General features: G+C 60.4%; 1 protein-coding gene across 5 annotated transcripts in view; it reads right to left on the bottom strand.

The window, feature by feature from the left end:
- Il6r (interleukin 6 receptor) overlaps positions 1-10,776 on the bottom strand; it is a 39,102-nt gene extending 28,326 nt beyond the window's left edge. For 2 of the 5 annotated variants that reach the window (XM_021249307.2, XM_087203528.1), the window contains exon 1: positions 599-2,956. Coding sequence is in view for 2 of the 5 variants with exons in the window: in XM_021249305.2 (XP_021104964.2) it covers positions 10,589-10,664 (76 nt within the window). In the remaining 3 variants the exon portion in view is untranslated. Of the gene's footprint in view, positions 1-598; positions 2,957-10,588 lie in introns of those variants that run through there. The other 3 variants (XM_021249305.2, XM_013067952.3, XM_087203529.1) reach the window with 3 other exon arrangements.
- Positions 10,777-13,485: the final 2,709 nt, after the last annotated feature.

Genomic DNA, 13,485 nt, shown 5'->3' with positions numbered 1-13,485 from the left:
TGCTGCCGTGGCTCGCAGGAGGCCAGGACTCACTGCAGAGGTTCTGGTAACGTCCCCTTCCCCTGTCCCCTACAGCCCTGGGTGGGAATCAAGAAGACTCAGGATCTCCAGATGCCCCTTCCTTTTATGATGATTTTCTTTTGTGGAGACACGGTCTCACTGTGTGGCCCAGGCTGGCCTTGAGCTCACAGAACCCTCCTGCGTCAGCCTCCCGAGTGGAGTGCTGCGGTTACAGGTTGGGCCACCACGCCCAGCCACCTTTTCAACAATGTATCCCTCTTGTCGGCCCTCTCTGCAGGTCAGGGACATTTGTTTCAGAGTGGCCTAAACAAGGGCAGCTGCCAGCTCCCCACGGAGTTCTGCAGAGGTGAAGCCAGGTGATAACGGCAGGGAACGGTGGAGGAGGCCAGTGCCTGGCGGACGGCTGGTGCTGCCAGCACTGGCCCCGAGCTGGGGGCCTCCGCCGCTGCTCTCCACCACGTGAAACATTCCTGAATTCTTTTTTTTCAGTACCGGGGATCGCACTCAGGACCTTGCGCTTGCGAGGCAGGCACCGTGCCACGGAGCTACATCCCCGGCCCCGTTCTTGAATGCTTACCGTGACCATGCTGGGTCCCTGGGGTCTGTCCAGGTTAGGGCAAAGGGGCTCGGAGCACAGGGAGAGGGTGGATTTCTCCAGTCAAGCAGCCCAGAGAGCCCCTCAGGTGCAGGCGCCCCTGTCTGCAGCTGCCTTGTGTGGCCCCGCTGCCCTCTGCACCCCGGGGCTCGCCTCCACGCCCGTCCCTGTCCCCTGCTTCCTGGGGTCTGCCAGGACCCCGCAGGAAGAGAGGCTAAAGCGGAGTGACGCGGGGAGAAGGGCCTGGAGCTGGGCGAGGTGGCCTCCGGGCCGAAGGAACTTGGCGTCTGCCCTTGAGCAGCTGCCCGGCCCCCTGAGCCCTCGCCGCAGCCCTGTCCTGAGTCTCCTACTCCATGACTTCTTGTCTCACCGCCGGTGACTGGGGAGGGGCTGTGCCAGCTCCTCCCAGGGGAGGGTAATTCTCAGCCCTCCAGCAAGCCCACAGCCCAGGCCCCGCTGCCTGCACAGCCCAGCTGACTTCTGGGTTGCCTCTGGAAGTGGGTTCTTCCCCGCTAGGACCTGAGCTTGGGTGCCGAAGCCCCAGTAGCTCCTCAGTTGTTCTACTTTTTCCCCTCTTCACGCGTGTCGCAAATGCCAGTGACCAGAGGGAAACACGCAGGCAGAGACACATTTCTCAATCCTCTTGCAGCACAGTGCTGCTCTTGCCAGCAAAAACAAGCTCGGCTTCCGGGCCCCACTTATGTAAGCCGGGAGCCGGCTGCCCGGCCTGCCCCGAGGACATGGGCTTAGCGTGGGCCTGCTAACCCCACTGCCCCTTTCTGAGCGGGGACACAGGGTGGGATGGGGCCCCGATGGCTCCGGCTCCTTGGGCTGCAGGCGAGGCAGGCGCTCTGGAAGCAGTGCCTGTCTAGAGGCAGTGGAGAAAGTGGGGAGCTCAGATCCAGATGGGGACAAACACAGACCTTGGTCCCAGGGGCTGGGCCAGGTCCCTGGTGTTCTCTGTCACCTCCCCCAAAACCAGCCTCTGGCCGGGCAGGTGGAGCACACCTTAATCCCAGCACTCGGGAGGCTGAGGCAGGGGGATCGCTTGAGTTTGGGGCCAGCTGGGCTGCATAGTGAGACCTCAATAAACCAAAAGAAAGAAAGATGTCTCTGGCTCCTGCTGTATCCCTCATAACCCTCACTCGGGAGCACCCACCCACCTGGCACCTCCCCAGGCCCTCTCTGCTGCCCACAGCAGCCCTGCCAAGGAGGGTCCTGCCTGTCCCTGCTGCACAGCCCAGGCTGCAGAGGCCAGAGAAAGGAAGGAGCCGCCCATGCTAGCACGGAGTGAGCTCGAGGCTGGCCTGGCCCAGCGCCCTCTGGCCGTCACCACCCTCCACCTCCTCTGGACTGCTCGCCCCTTCCCTGCTCCTCGCTCACATGCGCAGAGGCCTGGGCAAAGGGGCCCTGAGGTTGGGGCCTGGGCGAGGGGCCGCCCTGCCACAGCCTGCCAAAGCCCGACGCCCTCTGTAGAGCCGGGCGTCACCCCTGAGCCGTCTCCCTGTGCCCAACACCAGCAGCAGGGGTAGCTTAGGGGACCCCCCACCCGGGCTCTCGTCTGACCCCCCAGACCAAGAGGTGACACTTGGGGAGAGCCAGGCTGTGGCTGCAACAGCCCCAGGCCCCCCGGCCCTGCGCGGGGCCCTGCCACCTTCTCCAAGCAGCTGCCAGGTGACCTGGTCCAAACTCTACTCTCCGATTAAGGGCTCCTGCAGGCGGGACCCGCCCCCAAGCCTGCTGGTACATCGGTACCTGTGCGTGTTTGTCTTGTGTTTGGCGAGTTGGTGTTTACCTTGGCTCAGGCCCTCTCCGCCCACAGCCCAGACTGCGCACGCTGCAGCGAGGCTCCCGTGGCCCGTGCCGTGCTGAGGAGGCCGGGTGCTGACTCAGGGCCACGCAGGGGAGCAGCCCTCAGAGGAGAGGTGCCGCTCTTCCAGACGCCAGGGAGACAACACCACTGCCCTGGGCTCTGACCCACTCAACCCTCAGGATCACAAAGAAGCTGGGGAAAAGGAGCTTTGGACACACAGTGTGCCGTCCCACCCCGCCCTGCCCAGGAGCAGACTAAGATGCAGAGAGACTGAGGCAGGGTGGAGGGGCCAGCAGCGCCCTCCTCTCCCCAGACGCCGGCCTGGCCCAGAGGATGCGGAGGGGAGGCTGGACAGGAAGCACCTCAGCAGCACGCAGGGTGCCTTCCCTGCTGAGAGCGCGGCCTCAGAGCCTGCCCAGGCAGGGCGCTCACGTGCTCCTGGGAGGTGGGAGGTGGCAGGAGGAAGGACCCTGACCTGTGTCCCCACTGCGTCCCCAACCACGTGGGCCGAGCCCCTCCGCCCCACCTCCTGCTCCCCACCCAGCTGCAGAGGGGAGCGCTCCCTTCCTGGGCCCCACATGGGCCATCTGTACGCCCACCCAGCGTCCCACCCCTGCCTTCCTGCCCTGCCAGACATGCCACAGGCTGATGCACACTTGCACACACACATGTGTGCACACCCATACATGCACACACTCGTGCACATGTGCACGCACACAGGCACACACTGTGCAGCTCGCTCCTGTCCCGAGGAGAGCCGCTGTGGGTGTGAGGGGCGTCATCCTCAGTGGGACCTGGGTGCTTGTCTCCCTTAGAACTGAACCCCCATCAAGCCTCGAAGTTCTGTTCCCAGACAGGGAGACCCAGAGCCATGAGCTCGACGATGCTCCCCCAACTCACCCTCAAAGTTTACTTTATACGAACAAAAACACCAACAGGGCTTTTTGTAAACTAAGCAAGTTGATTCTAAAGTTCAAATAGAAAAGTAAACAAGCACAGATAGCCAGGAACATTCTAAAAAAGCAGAGAAATGAGAGGGAGATTAGCCCTTAAAAGCATATTCTAAAGCTACAGTAACTAAATAGTGCTAGGACCACCCACAAAATAGCTCAGGCTGCAGTACCAGACTGGGTTCCTAAGAGGACAAACCTCTGATGTACACTTCACCACAGTTTTAAAAAGCAGCTTAGTCTGAGTGCTCACCACATAAAGGGATTACTCCATGTATGCTACATGGATTATCTAGCTAAATCTTCCCGAAAGTCTACATGATGTAAGAGGAGCCTGGGCCTATAAGGCTAATTAGGGATGAGCCTGGATTCAAACCCAGGGAGCTGAGCCTAAGATTTGTGCTTTTAGCTTCTCATGCCAAGTGGCAGGGTAAACCCAAGTAGACAGGAACTCAGATTTAAAAGGTAATTTTTAAAATCAGTAAGGAGCTGCTGGTGGTGGCACACACTTATAATCTCAGCACTTGGGAGCTTGAGACAGGAGAATCCCAAGTGTGAGGCCAGCCTGAGCTCATAGCGAGTTCAAGCCCAGCCTGAACTAATAGCAAGACCCTGTCTCAAAATACAAAACATCCCCCGCCAAAAAAAACCAGTGAGAGAAAGGCAGATTGCTCAATAAATGGTAAAGAAATGTCAGGTTACAACTAGAGAAAAAAAAGTTGAGGCCAGACTTTATACCTAACTCCTTGATAAATTCATAAGAAATCAAATATTTAAACTCTTAAAAGCACCAGAAGAAAGAGGAGAATCTTCAAATAATGTTGGCAAGAGGAAGATCTTAAGTACGACACAAAACCACAAAGCTGTATATGCAGCAACAGTTAAAAACTCTACATGGCAGGGGCCGGGGATTTAGCTCAGTGGTTTCGCTGCCTGCTGCGCAAGCACAAGGACCCGAGTTTGATCCCTGGTACCAAAACAACAACAACAACAACAAAAAAACTCTACATGGTGAAAACCAACCCACACTACCAAAAGAGCCAAAAGAAAACGATAAAATAGACAAATACAACTGATCCCACAGAGGACTAGATTCCTTAATATAGCAAGAACTCCTGTAAACAATAATGAGAAGGTCAATAATCCAGGAAACATTTATCCGTGAACATGAATAGGCAGAGTCTAGAAATAGGTTTTGTGAGCATCTGCACACACAGGAAACCAGCAGTCTCCCTTGGGTTGGTAAAGTCACGTTAGCTCCACACTGCTGCCCCTGCCCGCAGACACCAGCCGGGGACCACACAGCCTTGGTGAGGCACAGGCTGAGACTTCTGTCCTCTCCCCAGTCACACCCCGCACAGCTCTTGGCCCCCGGGGCCTTCAAGGCCTTCGCCCTGCAGCTTCAGGCGCATGTGCACGACAGGGGCGTGTGCAGTGGCCCCACTCTGCCCCAGCACTGAGGGCAACAGCAAGGTGGGGCTGGGGAAACAGCCTATCCAATCTGCATAGTGAAACACCAAAAGGCTAAAAGAGAAAGTTCTTTATTTAATAAAAACAAATGAACTATTTCCTAGTCAGAGCAATCAAGAGTTCAAGCCCAGACACAACCGAGATCCAGCGCGAGCTCGGTCACTCACCACTGTGTGACCTTGGCCAGTCTTTCCTCCTCTCTGGGCCTCGCTTTTTCCATCTGTAGAATGGAAATAATAATCACACCTACTTCAAAATGCTGCTGTGAGTCAGGTGTGGTGGTGCACACCTCTAATCCCAGCACCTCTAATCCAGGAGGCTGAGGCAGGAGGACCGAAAGTTCAAACTCAACCTAGGAGTGAAAGTTTGAGCCCTGCTTCAAGAGATTTTTTACAAGGGCTGGGCATGTATGTCAAGGCAAAGGCCCTGGGTTCAATCCCTAGTACTGCATGAAAAACAAATCCAAGAGTTGTGAGAATTGCAGTAGATAATTCATGCAAAAATCTTGGCCCTGCCTTGAGAACATAGCTAATCTCTCCCACAGCACTGGCATCTCTTTCCCCTTTCCTGAGACAAGGTCTTTAGGACAGCCTGCCATCCTCCCAGCAAGACAGCCCCTTAGGGCCCTAACTCTCGTTCCAGCCCAAGAGGGGCAACCGAAAGTCCAAAGCTTCCGAGGCCCAGGGGCAGCAGGGAGGAGGCCTGGGCGGCCAGGCCCAGAGCTGTATTTCCCGCTGCCTCCTGGACAGGGAGGAAAGTCCCCAGAGCGACAGGTGCCAGGACAGCCCTGACCGGAAGTGGTGACAATGGCTTCCAGGGCAGGAGGGAGCCGGGGCCGCAGACCAAGGCCACACCTGTACTCCGGCTGCTGGCACTGAGGACTCGGCAGAAGGTGGCAGGCACTTCCTGGGTCAGGGGAGGCTGCCCTGGCCGCCTGAAACATCACAGTCTGCAAAGGACGCCGAGCAGAGAGAGGTCTTGCTGTCTTTGTGCCCGGGGAAGGAAGGGTTGGCGCTGCTGACAACATAAGGGACGGGGCGGAAGGAGCAAGCACGGACGCCGGCCCATCACTTCCTCGCTGTGATCCTGAGCTGCTCACTGAACCCGCTGAGCCTGTTCCCTCTCGCTACTCAAGGATACTCTCACCCCTCTGTCAGTGCTTTTGGTCCCTAGTAGATCCTTTCCCTCAGCATGTAAATATGCCGATATTTTACCGTCTTTTAAAAACTCCCTTTTGTTAAGATTTTGTCTCTGTTGGTGGAGCTCAGCTGTGCTCCCAGAACTAAGGAGGCTGAGGCAGGGGGTCCCTGTGAGCTAGGGGCCAGCCGGGGCTACACAGTGAGTTGAAGGCTGGCCTGAACTACATTAATGAGACCCTGCCTCAAAAAACAAAAGCAAAAAATTTTTAGTTGGGGGAGAAACCCCTCCCTTTTGCTGAGCACACTTTGGCTGACAGACACCATTCTGCTGCTCCCTTTGCAGCCGACGGCCTCAGAGCTGCCCACACCCGCTGTCCACCTCAGCTCGAGGGTCAGGGTCACTACAGAAGCTGCAGGTGGCTGAGTCAATCCCCAGGTCAAACCCCGGCCCCCTCTCCCGAGTGTGCCGATAACTGGGCCCACTCCGGGGACCTTCTGTCCCTACCGGTTCTCAGGCACCAGCGCTCCTGACCCCCCTTCCCAGCCTCCCTGCCCGCCCCTCTCACCCTGGGCTTGTCCACCCCAGGTGATCTCAGCCCTGGGACTCAGCACCCGGGGGACCCGACTGCCACCGAGCCCCTCAGAACCACCCCTGCTCTGCTTCCAGACATCCCCGCTCAATCCTGGGCTCCCCTGCAGCAGGCGCAGTCCTGCAGCCCACACCCAGGAAGGAGGCGAAGGGCTGGGTCGGAGAAGGGTGGCTGGAGGCAGCCTGGACAAGGGCCTGGGGCCCAGGCGCAGGGCGGAGCCGCACTGGGGTTTGGCTAAAAGTCACCCTGGGCCAGCCCTGGCAGGAAAGGCGGAGTCTGAGACCTGAGAGGCGAGGTCCGGCAACTCCCCAGGGTCACTGCCAGGCAAGTCCTGGCCTGGAGCCTCTCTGGCCTCACCTGGAGTCAGTGGGCTACACCAGTGCTTCCCACCCACCATCCAGCCGTTGTCCCCTGGGAGAAGGCTCCACTCGGTGGATCACTGCAGAGGGGGTGGGAACACACAGGACCTCTAAATAAGTCTTCACTCAATAATAGTGAGGCCTTCCCTAAAATACCAATTCTCCATTACAACCCTAACCCACGGGAGCTTGCACGTGCACACCCGCACACGCACACACACACACGCACACACACACACACACATACGCACCCACACTGCTGATCTCCGCCTACGTCATCTCCCCATCATGTCCTCCCCTGGTCTATCACATACTGACATCCTGTTGTCCCCCATTATAGGGAACCTCCAATTCCCAGCGATTTCTGTCTTTTACTCACCACTGTCTGAGCTCTTAGAACCCGACATCTGGTGGCTTGGTCAACACCCTGCTTAATGCCCCACTTAGCCCACTGAACCCTCGAAATCACTGTGTAGGGCAGCCCTGATACCCAATCAGAGGGTGCTCGATTCTCATAAAATCACAAAGTGGAGCACAGTGGTGCACGCCTGTAATCCCAGGGCTCAGGACGCTGTGGCAGGAGGATCGCCTCAAGTTCGAGGCCTGCCTGGGCTACATAGCAAGAACCTGTCTCAGAAAGCCAAAATGAAAAAAAAGGAAGTATTTGCAGTGACCCACGTGTGTCCTCCTGTGCCCTGTCACCCACCGTAGGCTACGGTACCCAGGACCTCAACGCTTCGGGAACAGTTGTCACTCTGCACTGTACAGGGAATGATGACAAGAAGCCTGGCCTCTGCAGGTGCACCTGCAACCTGCTGCTGGCAAACCCCTGAGTGGGACATGGGGCCCAGAGGCCAGCTGAGCGCTTTTTCTATTTCGGCTGAGCACCGAGCCTCAGAGAAATCGAGCTTGGCCAGGGTGGGCTGAGACCTGCCCAGCTCCAAAGCCACTCCTGTTGCTTTGTTCAGAAGCTGCTGAGAGGGGGCAGAGGGCAGCAGAGGCCTCGGAAGACCCTGCCCGCGCTGCCCACACCCCCACAGGGCTTCCTGGAGAGCAGAGCCCTGGACCCTTTGGCCCTCTGCCTGCTGCTGGCTGGGGTGCAGCTCAGCGGGACACGGGGAGGGCGAGGAGAGGGCAGGCCTGCTGGAGCAGCCTCACAAACACCCAGTGCAGGGGTGCTGGGGAGCTCCAGCTCTCCAGGGTCCCCTTGGGCATGGTATACCCTGGGCCCTGCCTCCCCGACCCGCTGGGACCATCGCCCCGCCCACAGCACCTGCAGAGAGAGTGCCTCAAGGGTGGGCGGGAGACTGGATTTCCTGGGCCTCTCATCTCCAGCCCCTGGGAGGGCATCTTTGGGGCTGACCCCACTCAGGCCCCCTGGGCTTCAGCAGGACTCCGAATGTTTGTGGGACCCAATAAACAAGGGTCAGAGCCAAAGCCGGAGACTTCTGGCATCAGGAGCCTGGGCAGGGGAGAAGGCCTCCACTCTGCCCCTCAGACACCTGCTGGGCCCATGTCCTCCCCAAGACAGCACCCACAAGACCAGGGCAGGGCCCAGGGTTCCTCCTGCTTTTGTCTTTCTTTTTCCTTTTCTCTTTTCAGTACTAAGGAGTGAACCCAGGGCCTTTGAATTGAGCTATATCCCCAGCCCTTTTTAATACTGTATTTCAAGATAGGGTCCCAGGGCTGGGGATGTAGCTCAGTGGTTCCGCTGCCTGCCTCGAAAGCTCAAGGTCCCGAGTTTGATCCCCGGTACCAAAGGAAAAAAAAAAAAAGGCTAGGGTCCCAGTAAGTTGCTAAGTTGCCCAGGGTGGGCTGGAACTTGCGGTCCTCCTGTCGCAGCCTCCCAGAGCGCCCTGTGTCAGGCTTGAACCACTCTGCCTCTTAAAAGAGCAAAACAGCACAACTGGCTCCCTGAGACTCATGTTTAATAACTGTGGGCTGAGAACACGAGCCAGCATTGTTACTGAAGCCCTTTACTCCACAGCGCACCCCGAAAGTCACGGCAGATCCAGGGCACACTGACGCAGGAGCAGCGGGGAATGCAGGAGGGCCTTGGGGAGAGAAGAGACTGCCCTACGGGGAGGGGGACGCAGAAGTGCAGCTGGACTCTGCTACTCCGAGGTGTTTGCTTGTTTGGGGTATTTTCTTGCCTTGCAGAAGCAAGAAGGAACTTGAGCCGCCCGGGGCCAGGCCTTCCTCGCCTGGCACCTAGTGTTCTGGGGCCGGAAGAAGCCCAAGTCCCAGCTGGTCCGGACTCTGGAGGGCAGAGGGCCTGGGGTCGGGCAGCTCCAGGGCTGGGAGCAGCAGCTGAGCCCCAGGAACACACAGCCGGGAGGGCTGAGCTCTCCCCGGCCAGCACCAGCCTCTGCCCCTCTGCCCTGCGCTTCTCTAAACCGAGTCACGGCTCCATGTTTCCGGTGAGATTTCTCTCTTTTACTCCCAGTTTGTGCAGTGAGTCTTGCGGGTGTGGGAGGGGAGCAGTGCGTTTCTAACTTCTCCCCATTTTCCTTCTGAGCCCTGCAGGCTCTCACTTCCTCCCCAACTCTCAGTTCTGCCGTACAGGCTGCCCAGGTCATGAGACCCCTGCCCTTCCTTTCCGAGCACCAGAAAAGCAGAAGTGCCTGCTACCGGCTGTGTTCAAGGGGCCTCCGGGCAGCTCCGAGCAAAGGGAAGGGCGGGCAGGGCCTCCTGGGGCAGGCACCCTGGGCTAGGGCAGGGCTCTGGGCCCCTCCTCTCACCTTCCCCTCCTTGGGCTCTTCGGCCCAGGGTGTCAGCCTGCCGCAGCACCCTCAGCTCCTCCTGCCAGTCTAGGTTTTAGGACCCCACCACAGGGCACAGGGCCCAGGGAGGAGTGGGCCTTGGCCCGACTTCCTGAAACCTCAGTCCCTTCTTTCAAAGTTTTATGTAGACCTAGCTGAGAATCAGAAAGCCCAGTTCTCCATCAAAGCCCAGTTCTCAAGCCACAATCCAAGCCCAGTTGTTCCCAGCCAACAGCGGCAGAGGCTGGCAGGTCCTTCTCTCTCCAAGCTCAGGTACCACGGCCGCCAGGAGTGCAGCCCACGCTCTGCCCAGGGCGGGAGCTGGGAGCGGACCCCGTGCGCCCAGGAGCACCACAGGTCTCTCGGTGGAAGAGCCCGCCCAAGGCCGCCCAGCTGCGGGAAGCCTGCCCACCACCCCGCGGTTTTCCGCTGCGTCCTCAAAGCCCTCGGGCCGAAAATAAACGCTAGAGAAGCGGCTGGCCAGCTGTCCCAGAGCAGAAACGAGACAGGCGACAGCACGCAGGGGGAAGGCAGGCGGGCGCGGGGCGCAGGGCGCGGGCCGCAGGAGCAGGGGCCCCGCCGCTCCCGCCCCTCTCCGGCCGAGGGGCGCCCGGCGCTGCCAGCCCCAGGGCTTGGTGCCTCGCTGCCGCCAGGCCGAGTCCCAGCCCGGGACGCGCGGCTCCGTGACTCAGCGCCCGTGATGTCAGCGCCTTCGGGGCCGCGAGGAGGAGCGGGCACTGGTGCAGCCGCCCCAGGAGGACGGCGCCTCGCCGGGCCTCACCGCGGCGGGGAGGCCGGGCCGGCCGAGAGTCGGTTCGGAGGACGCGCCGTCTGATCGCACCTTGCCCGCCGCCCGCCGCCCGCACCCGCGCCCGCGGCCCGGCCTTACCTGGCGCCGAGCAGACCCGCGCCTGCCCCGGCACGGCCAGCAGCGCGGCCAGCAGCGCGCAGGCGGCGGCCAGCATCGTCCTCGCGCCCGGGCTCGGCCGGCCCGGCCCCACTCGCGCGTGGCTCGGAGCGGCGGGCCGCGCAGGCAGCGGCGCAGGGCGACATTTGAGGAACTCGCCGCGTTGCTGGGCGGCCCCGTGCGGTTACGAAAGCGAGCGGTGGCGCAACAGCAGCCGCCCGCGCCCGCAGGGGGCGCCGCCCGCGCCGCGCACCTGGCCCGGCCTCTAGGGCCGCGAGCCGAGGGCCCTGGGGAAGTTGCGCTGCCCGGCTCGCCCCGCAGGCACCCGCGGAGCCCCGGGAGATCCCGGGGGGTTGTCCTCGAGCTGAGCCAGACGCCGGAGAGACCGGGGTCCCCTCCTGTGACTGCGGTGTCCTGACGGTGCCCGAAGTCCTGCGCCCCGGCCCGTGGACACCAAGACCTCTGGAGGCGACAGCCCTGCCGCTGGGACATAGGTGTTCAAGGGGGACCTGCAGGGCAGCCCTCCCGCCCAGCCCCCTGAAACTGGCCCTTGACCCCTTGGCAGGGCCACCAGGCTCCCCAGAGCCGAGGCTGGTAGAGGGCTCCAGAGCTATCTGGAGGGGACAAGCTCGGTATGGGCGTGGCCTGATGGAACCCCAGACCCGGGACCAGAGCTGCTGCTGAAGAACCCCGCCTTTGCAGCTCCCTGAGGGAGCCCTGCCCTGGGGCCCTGGGGCCACTCCAGCCTCACTGGAGCCCCAGCCTCTCCTGCTAACTAAAATGGGGCTGCTGCAGCAGGACTGGAGCACGTCCCCACTGTGGCTGACCCCTCCCCTCTGTGGCATACACAGTCCTGGAAATGATCGCAGAGGGACTGCCAGCTGCCTGCCTGGAGCAGGGAGGCTGCAGAAGCCGTCTGCTCAGATAGGAGTTTCCTGGAGGGGTTTGATGCCAGGAGCAGGCATCTCATGCCCACCTGGCACCTGCACCCCAGTGGGCTGCCCCTCAGCTCCCCTGCGGAAGGGTCAGCTCCTCTGTCCTGGGTGGTCTCCATCCCCACGCCTGCCCAGGATTCTCTCACTGCGGTCGCTCACTCGGTGCCCTTGTTGCAGCTGATCCCTCACTGATCTTGCCCTTCCTTTGCTCTGCCCCTCACTGCCCTGCAGGTGCAGCTCAGATGTCTTCCCCAGAAAGCTTTCCCGGAGCCCCTCATCTGTCCAGCTGCGGCTCCCTGTGCTCCCTCCAAACCTGTGCTGACTGCAATACCACGAACCCATCCGCGTCCTCACTGCTGAGGGGGGCCTGGCACACAGTGAGGGCCTTGTCTGGGAGATGTGGCCTCCCCTGGACCCTGAGCAACTTCATGCCTGAACTTTATATGAAGTGCAAGATCAGAATTCTTAGGCCAGCTGGTTTGGTAGTACACACCTGTAATTCCAGCACTTAGGAGGCTAAGGCAGGGGGATCAAAATTTTGAGCCCGGTCTGGCAGATTTAGCAACTTAGGGAGACCTTGTCTCAAAATAAAAAGGGCCCACCAGGTGTGGTAACTCACCCCTGTAGTCCCAGCCCTCAGGGGGCTGAGGCAGGAGGATCGTCATGAGTTCAAGGCCAGCCTGGGCGCCATAGTGAGTTCAAGTTCAGCCCGAACTTCATACTGTCTCAAACCCCACCCCGCAAGAAAGGGCTGGAGAAGTGGCTCAGTGTGAACTCTGGGTTCACTCCCCAGTATTCCAGGGAAAAGGCAAATCTTGGGCCAACATTCCAAGTTGTTGAAAAGCACTGATAAGGAAGGGGAGAAACACACCTGCCCAGCATACCGGGCCTCGCCCGTCCTGGTTCCTGATGCCAGCACCGACAGTCTTTGTCCCCTGGAAGGACAGAAGATGAGGAGTTGGCCAGCTCCAGGGTGTATGCCAGGCGGGACAGTGAGGACCTCTGGACTCCGGAAACAGAAGTGGGAAGCACACAGGGTTGAAGCCCAGGGGTCTCAGGCACCGCCGAGACTGCACAGAGGGACAGGAAGGACTCAAGCCTCAGAGCCAGACTCCTCTCGGGCACCTGTGCTGCTCGCCCGGCGCTTCCTCCGTCTCCAGGAACTTCTCTCCCCTTGGACTGGAAGGCCTCATCAGAGGAGGCTCAGAGGGGTGCAACTTCCCAGAACCCCAGCCATCGGCTCCGGGCCCAGGACCAAGCACATGGTGGGATGTCCGTGTGCCCTCGGGACAGGCACGGGGGAGTAGGCAGAAGGAGGGTGGAGGAGCAGCAGGGGCTTTGGGGCCTCCCAGACCAGCTCTGCCTCTCAGGGGTCCATGGTTACCCTGCGTCTCCCCTAAGGGGAAGCCCCCACTGCCTCCTGCCCAGCAAGCAGGCCTGCCTCGCCTCTGCCCTATAGTGATTCGGCTTCCAAAAGTTGGCCAAAGACAGAGACACCCGAGGCCTCCTAGAAAACATGCCTAAGATTGATTTTAACCCCAAAAGGCCTCAGTTCAAGCCTGCTCCCCCTTTCTTCCCTTTCAGACAAGGAACCGAGGTCTCCAGGGTGAGGGTGCTCAGGGAGTTGGTGACGGGTGACCTGGTGTCCCCATCCCCACCTCAGGCCTGGCCAAGGCCTTCGGGAGTGTAAAGCAGCACCTTGGGGCCGGGGAAGGAAGGACTCGGAGGCACCTGGGGCCCATCTCTGCTGCTGGATCGCTGCTGGGCCCCTGGTCACCCACACTGCTGGGGCGGGCCTCTGGGCAGCTCCCCTCCGCCCTCTCTCACTGGCCTGGAAGGAGGTGAGGGGGATCAAGCCATCACGGCCCCCGAGTCCCGCTGCTCCCTCCCCTGCCCAGCTGGAGAGACCCCTGTTTCCACAGCCTCGGCCCTGCAGCAGCCAGG

The sequence above is a fragment of the Heterocephalus glaber genome, unplaced genomic scaffold (assembly GCF_053883595.1).
Source record: "Heterocephalus glaber isolate CG9 unplaced genomic scaffold, H.glaber_assembly_v1.0 deba00001795, whole genome shotgun sequence".
NCBI lineage: Eukaryota > Metazoa > Chordata > Mammalia > Rodentia > Bathyergidae > Heterocephalus > Heterocephalus glaber.
Note: the sequence above shows the minus strand (reverse complement) of the source record. Positions and strands in the feature narration are given on the sequence as shown.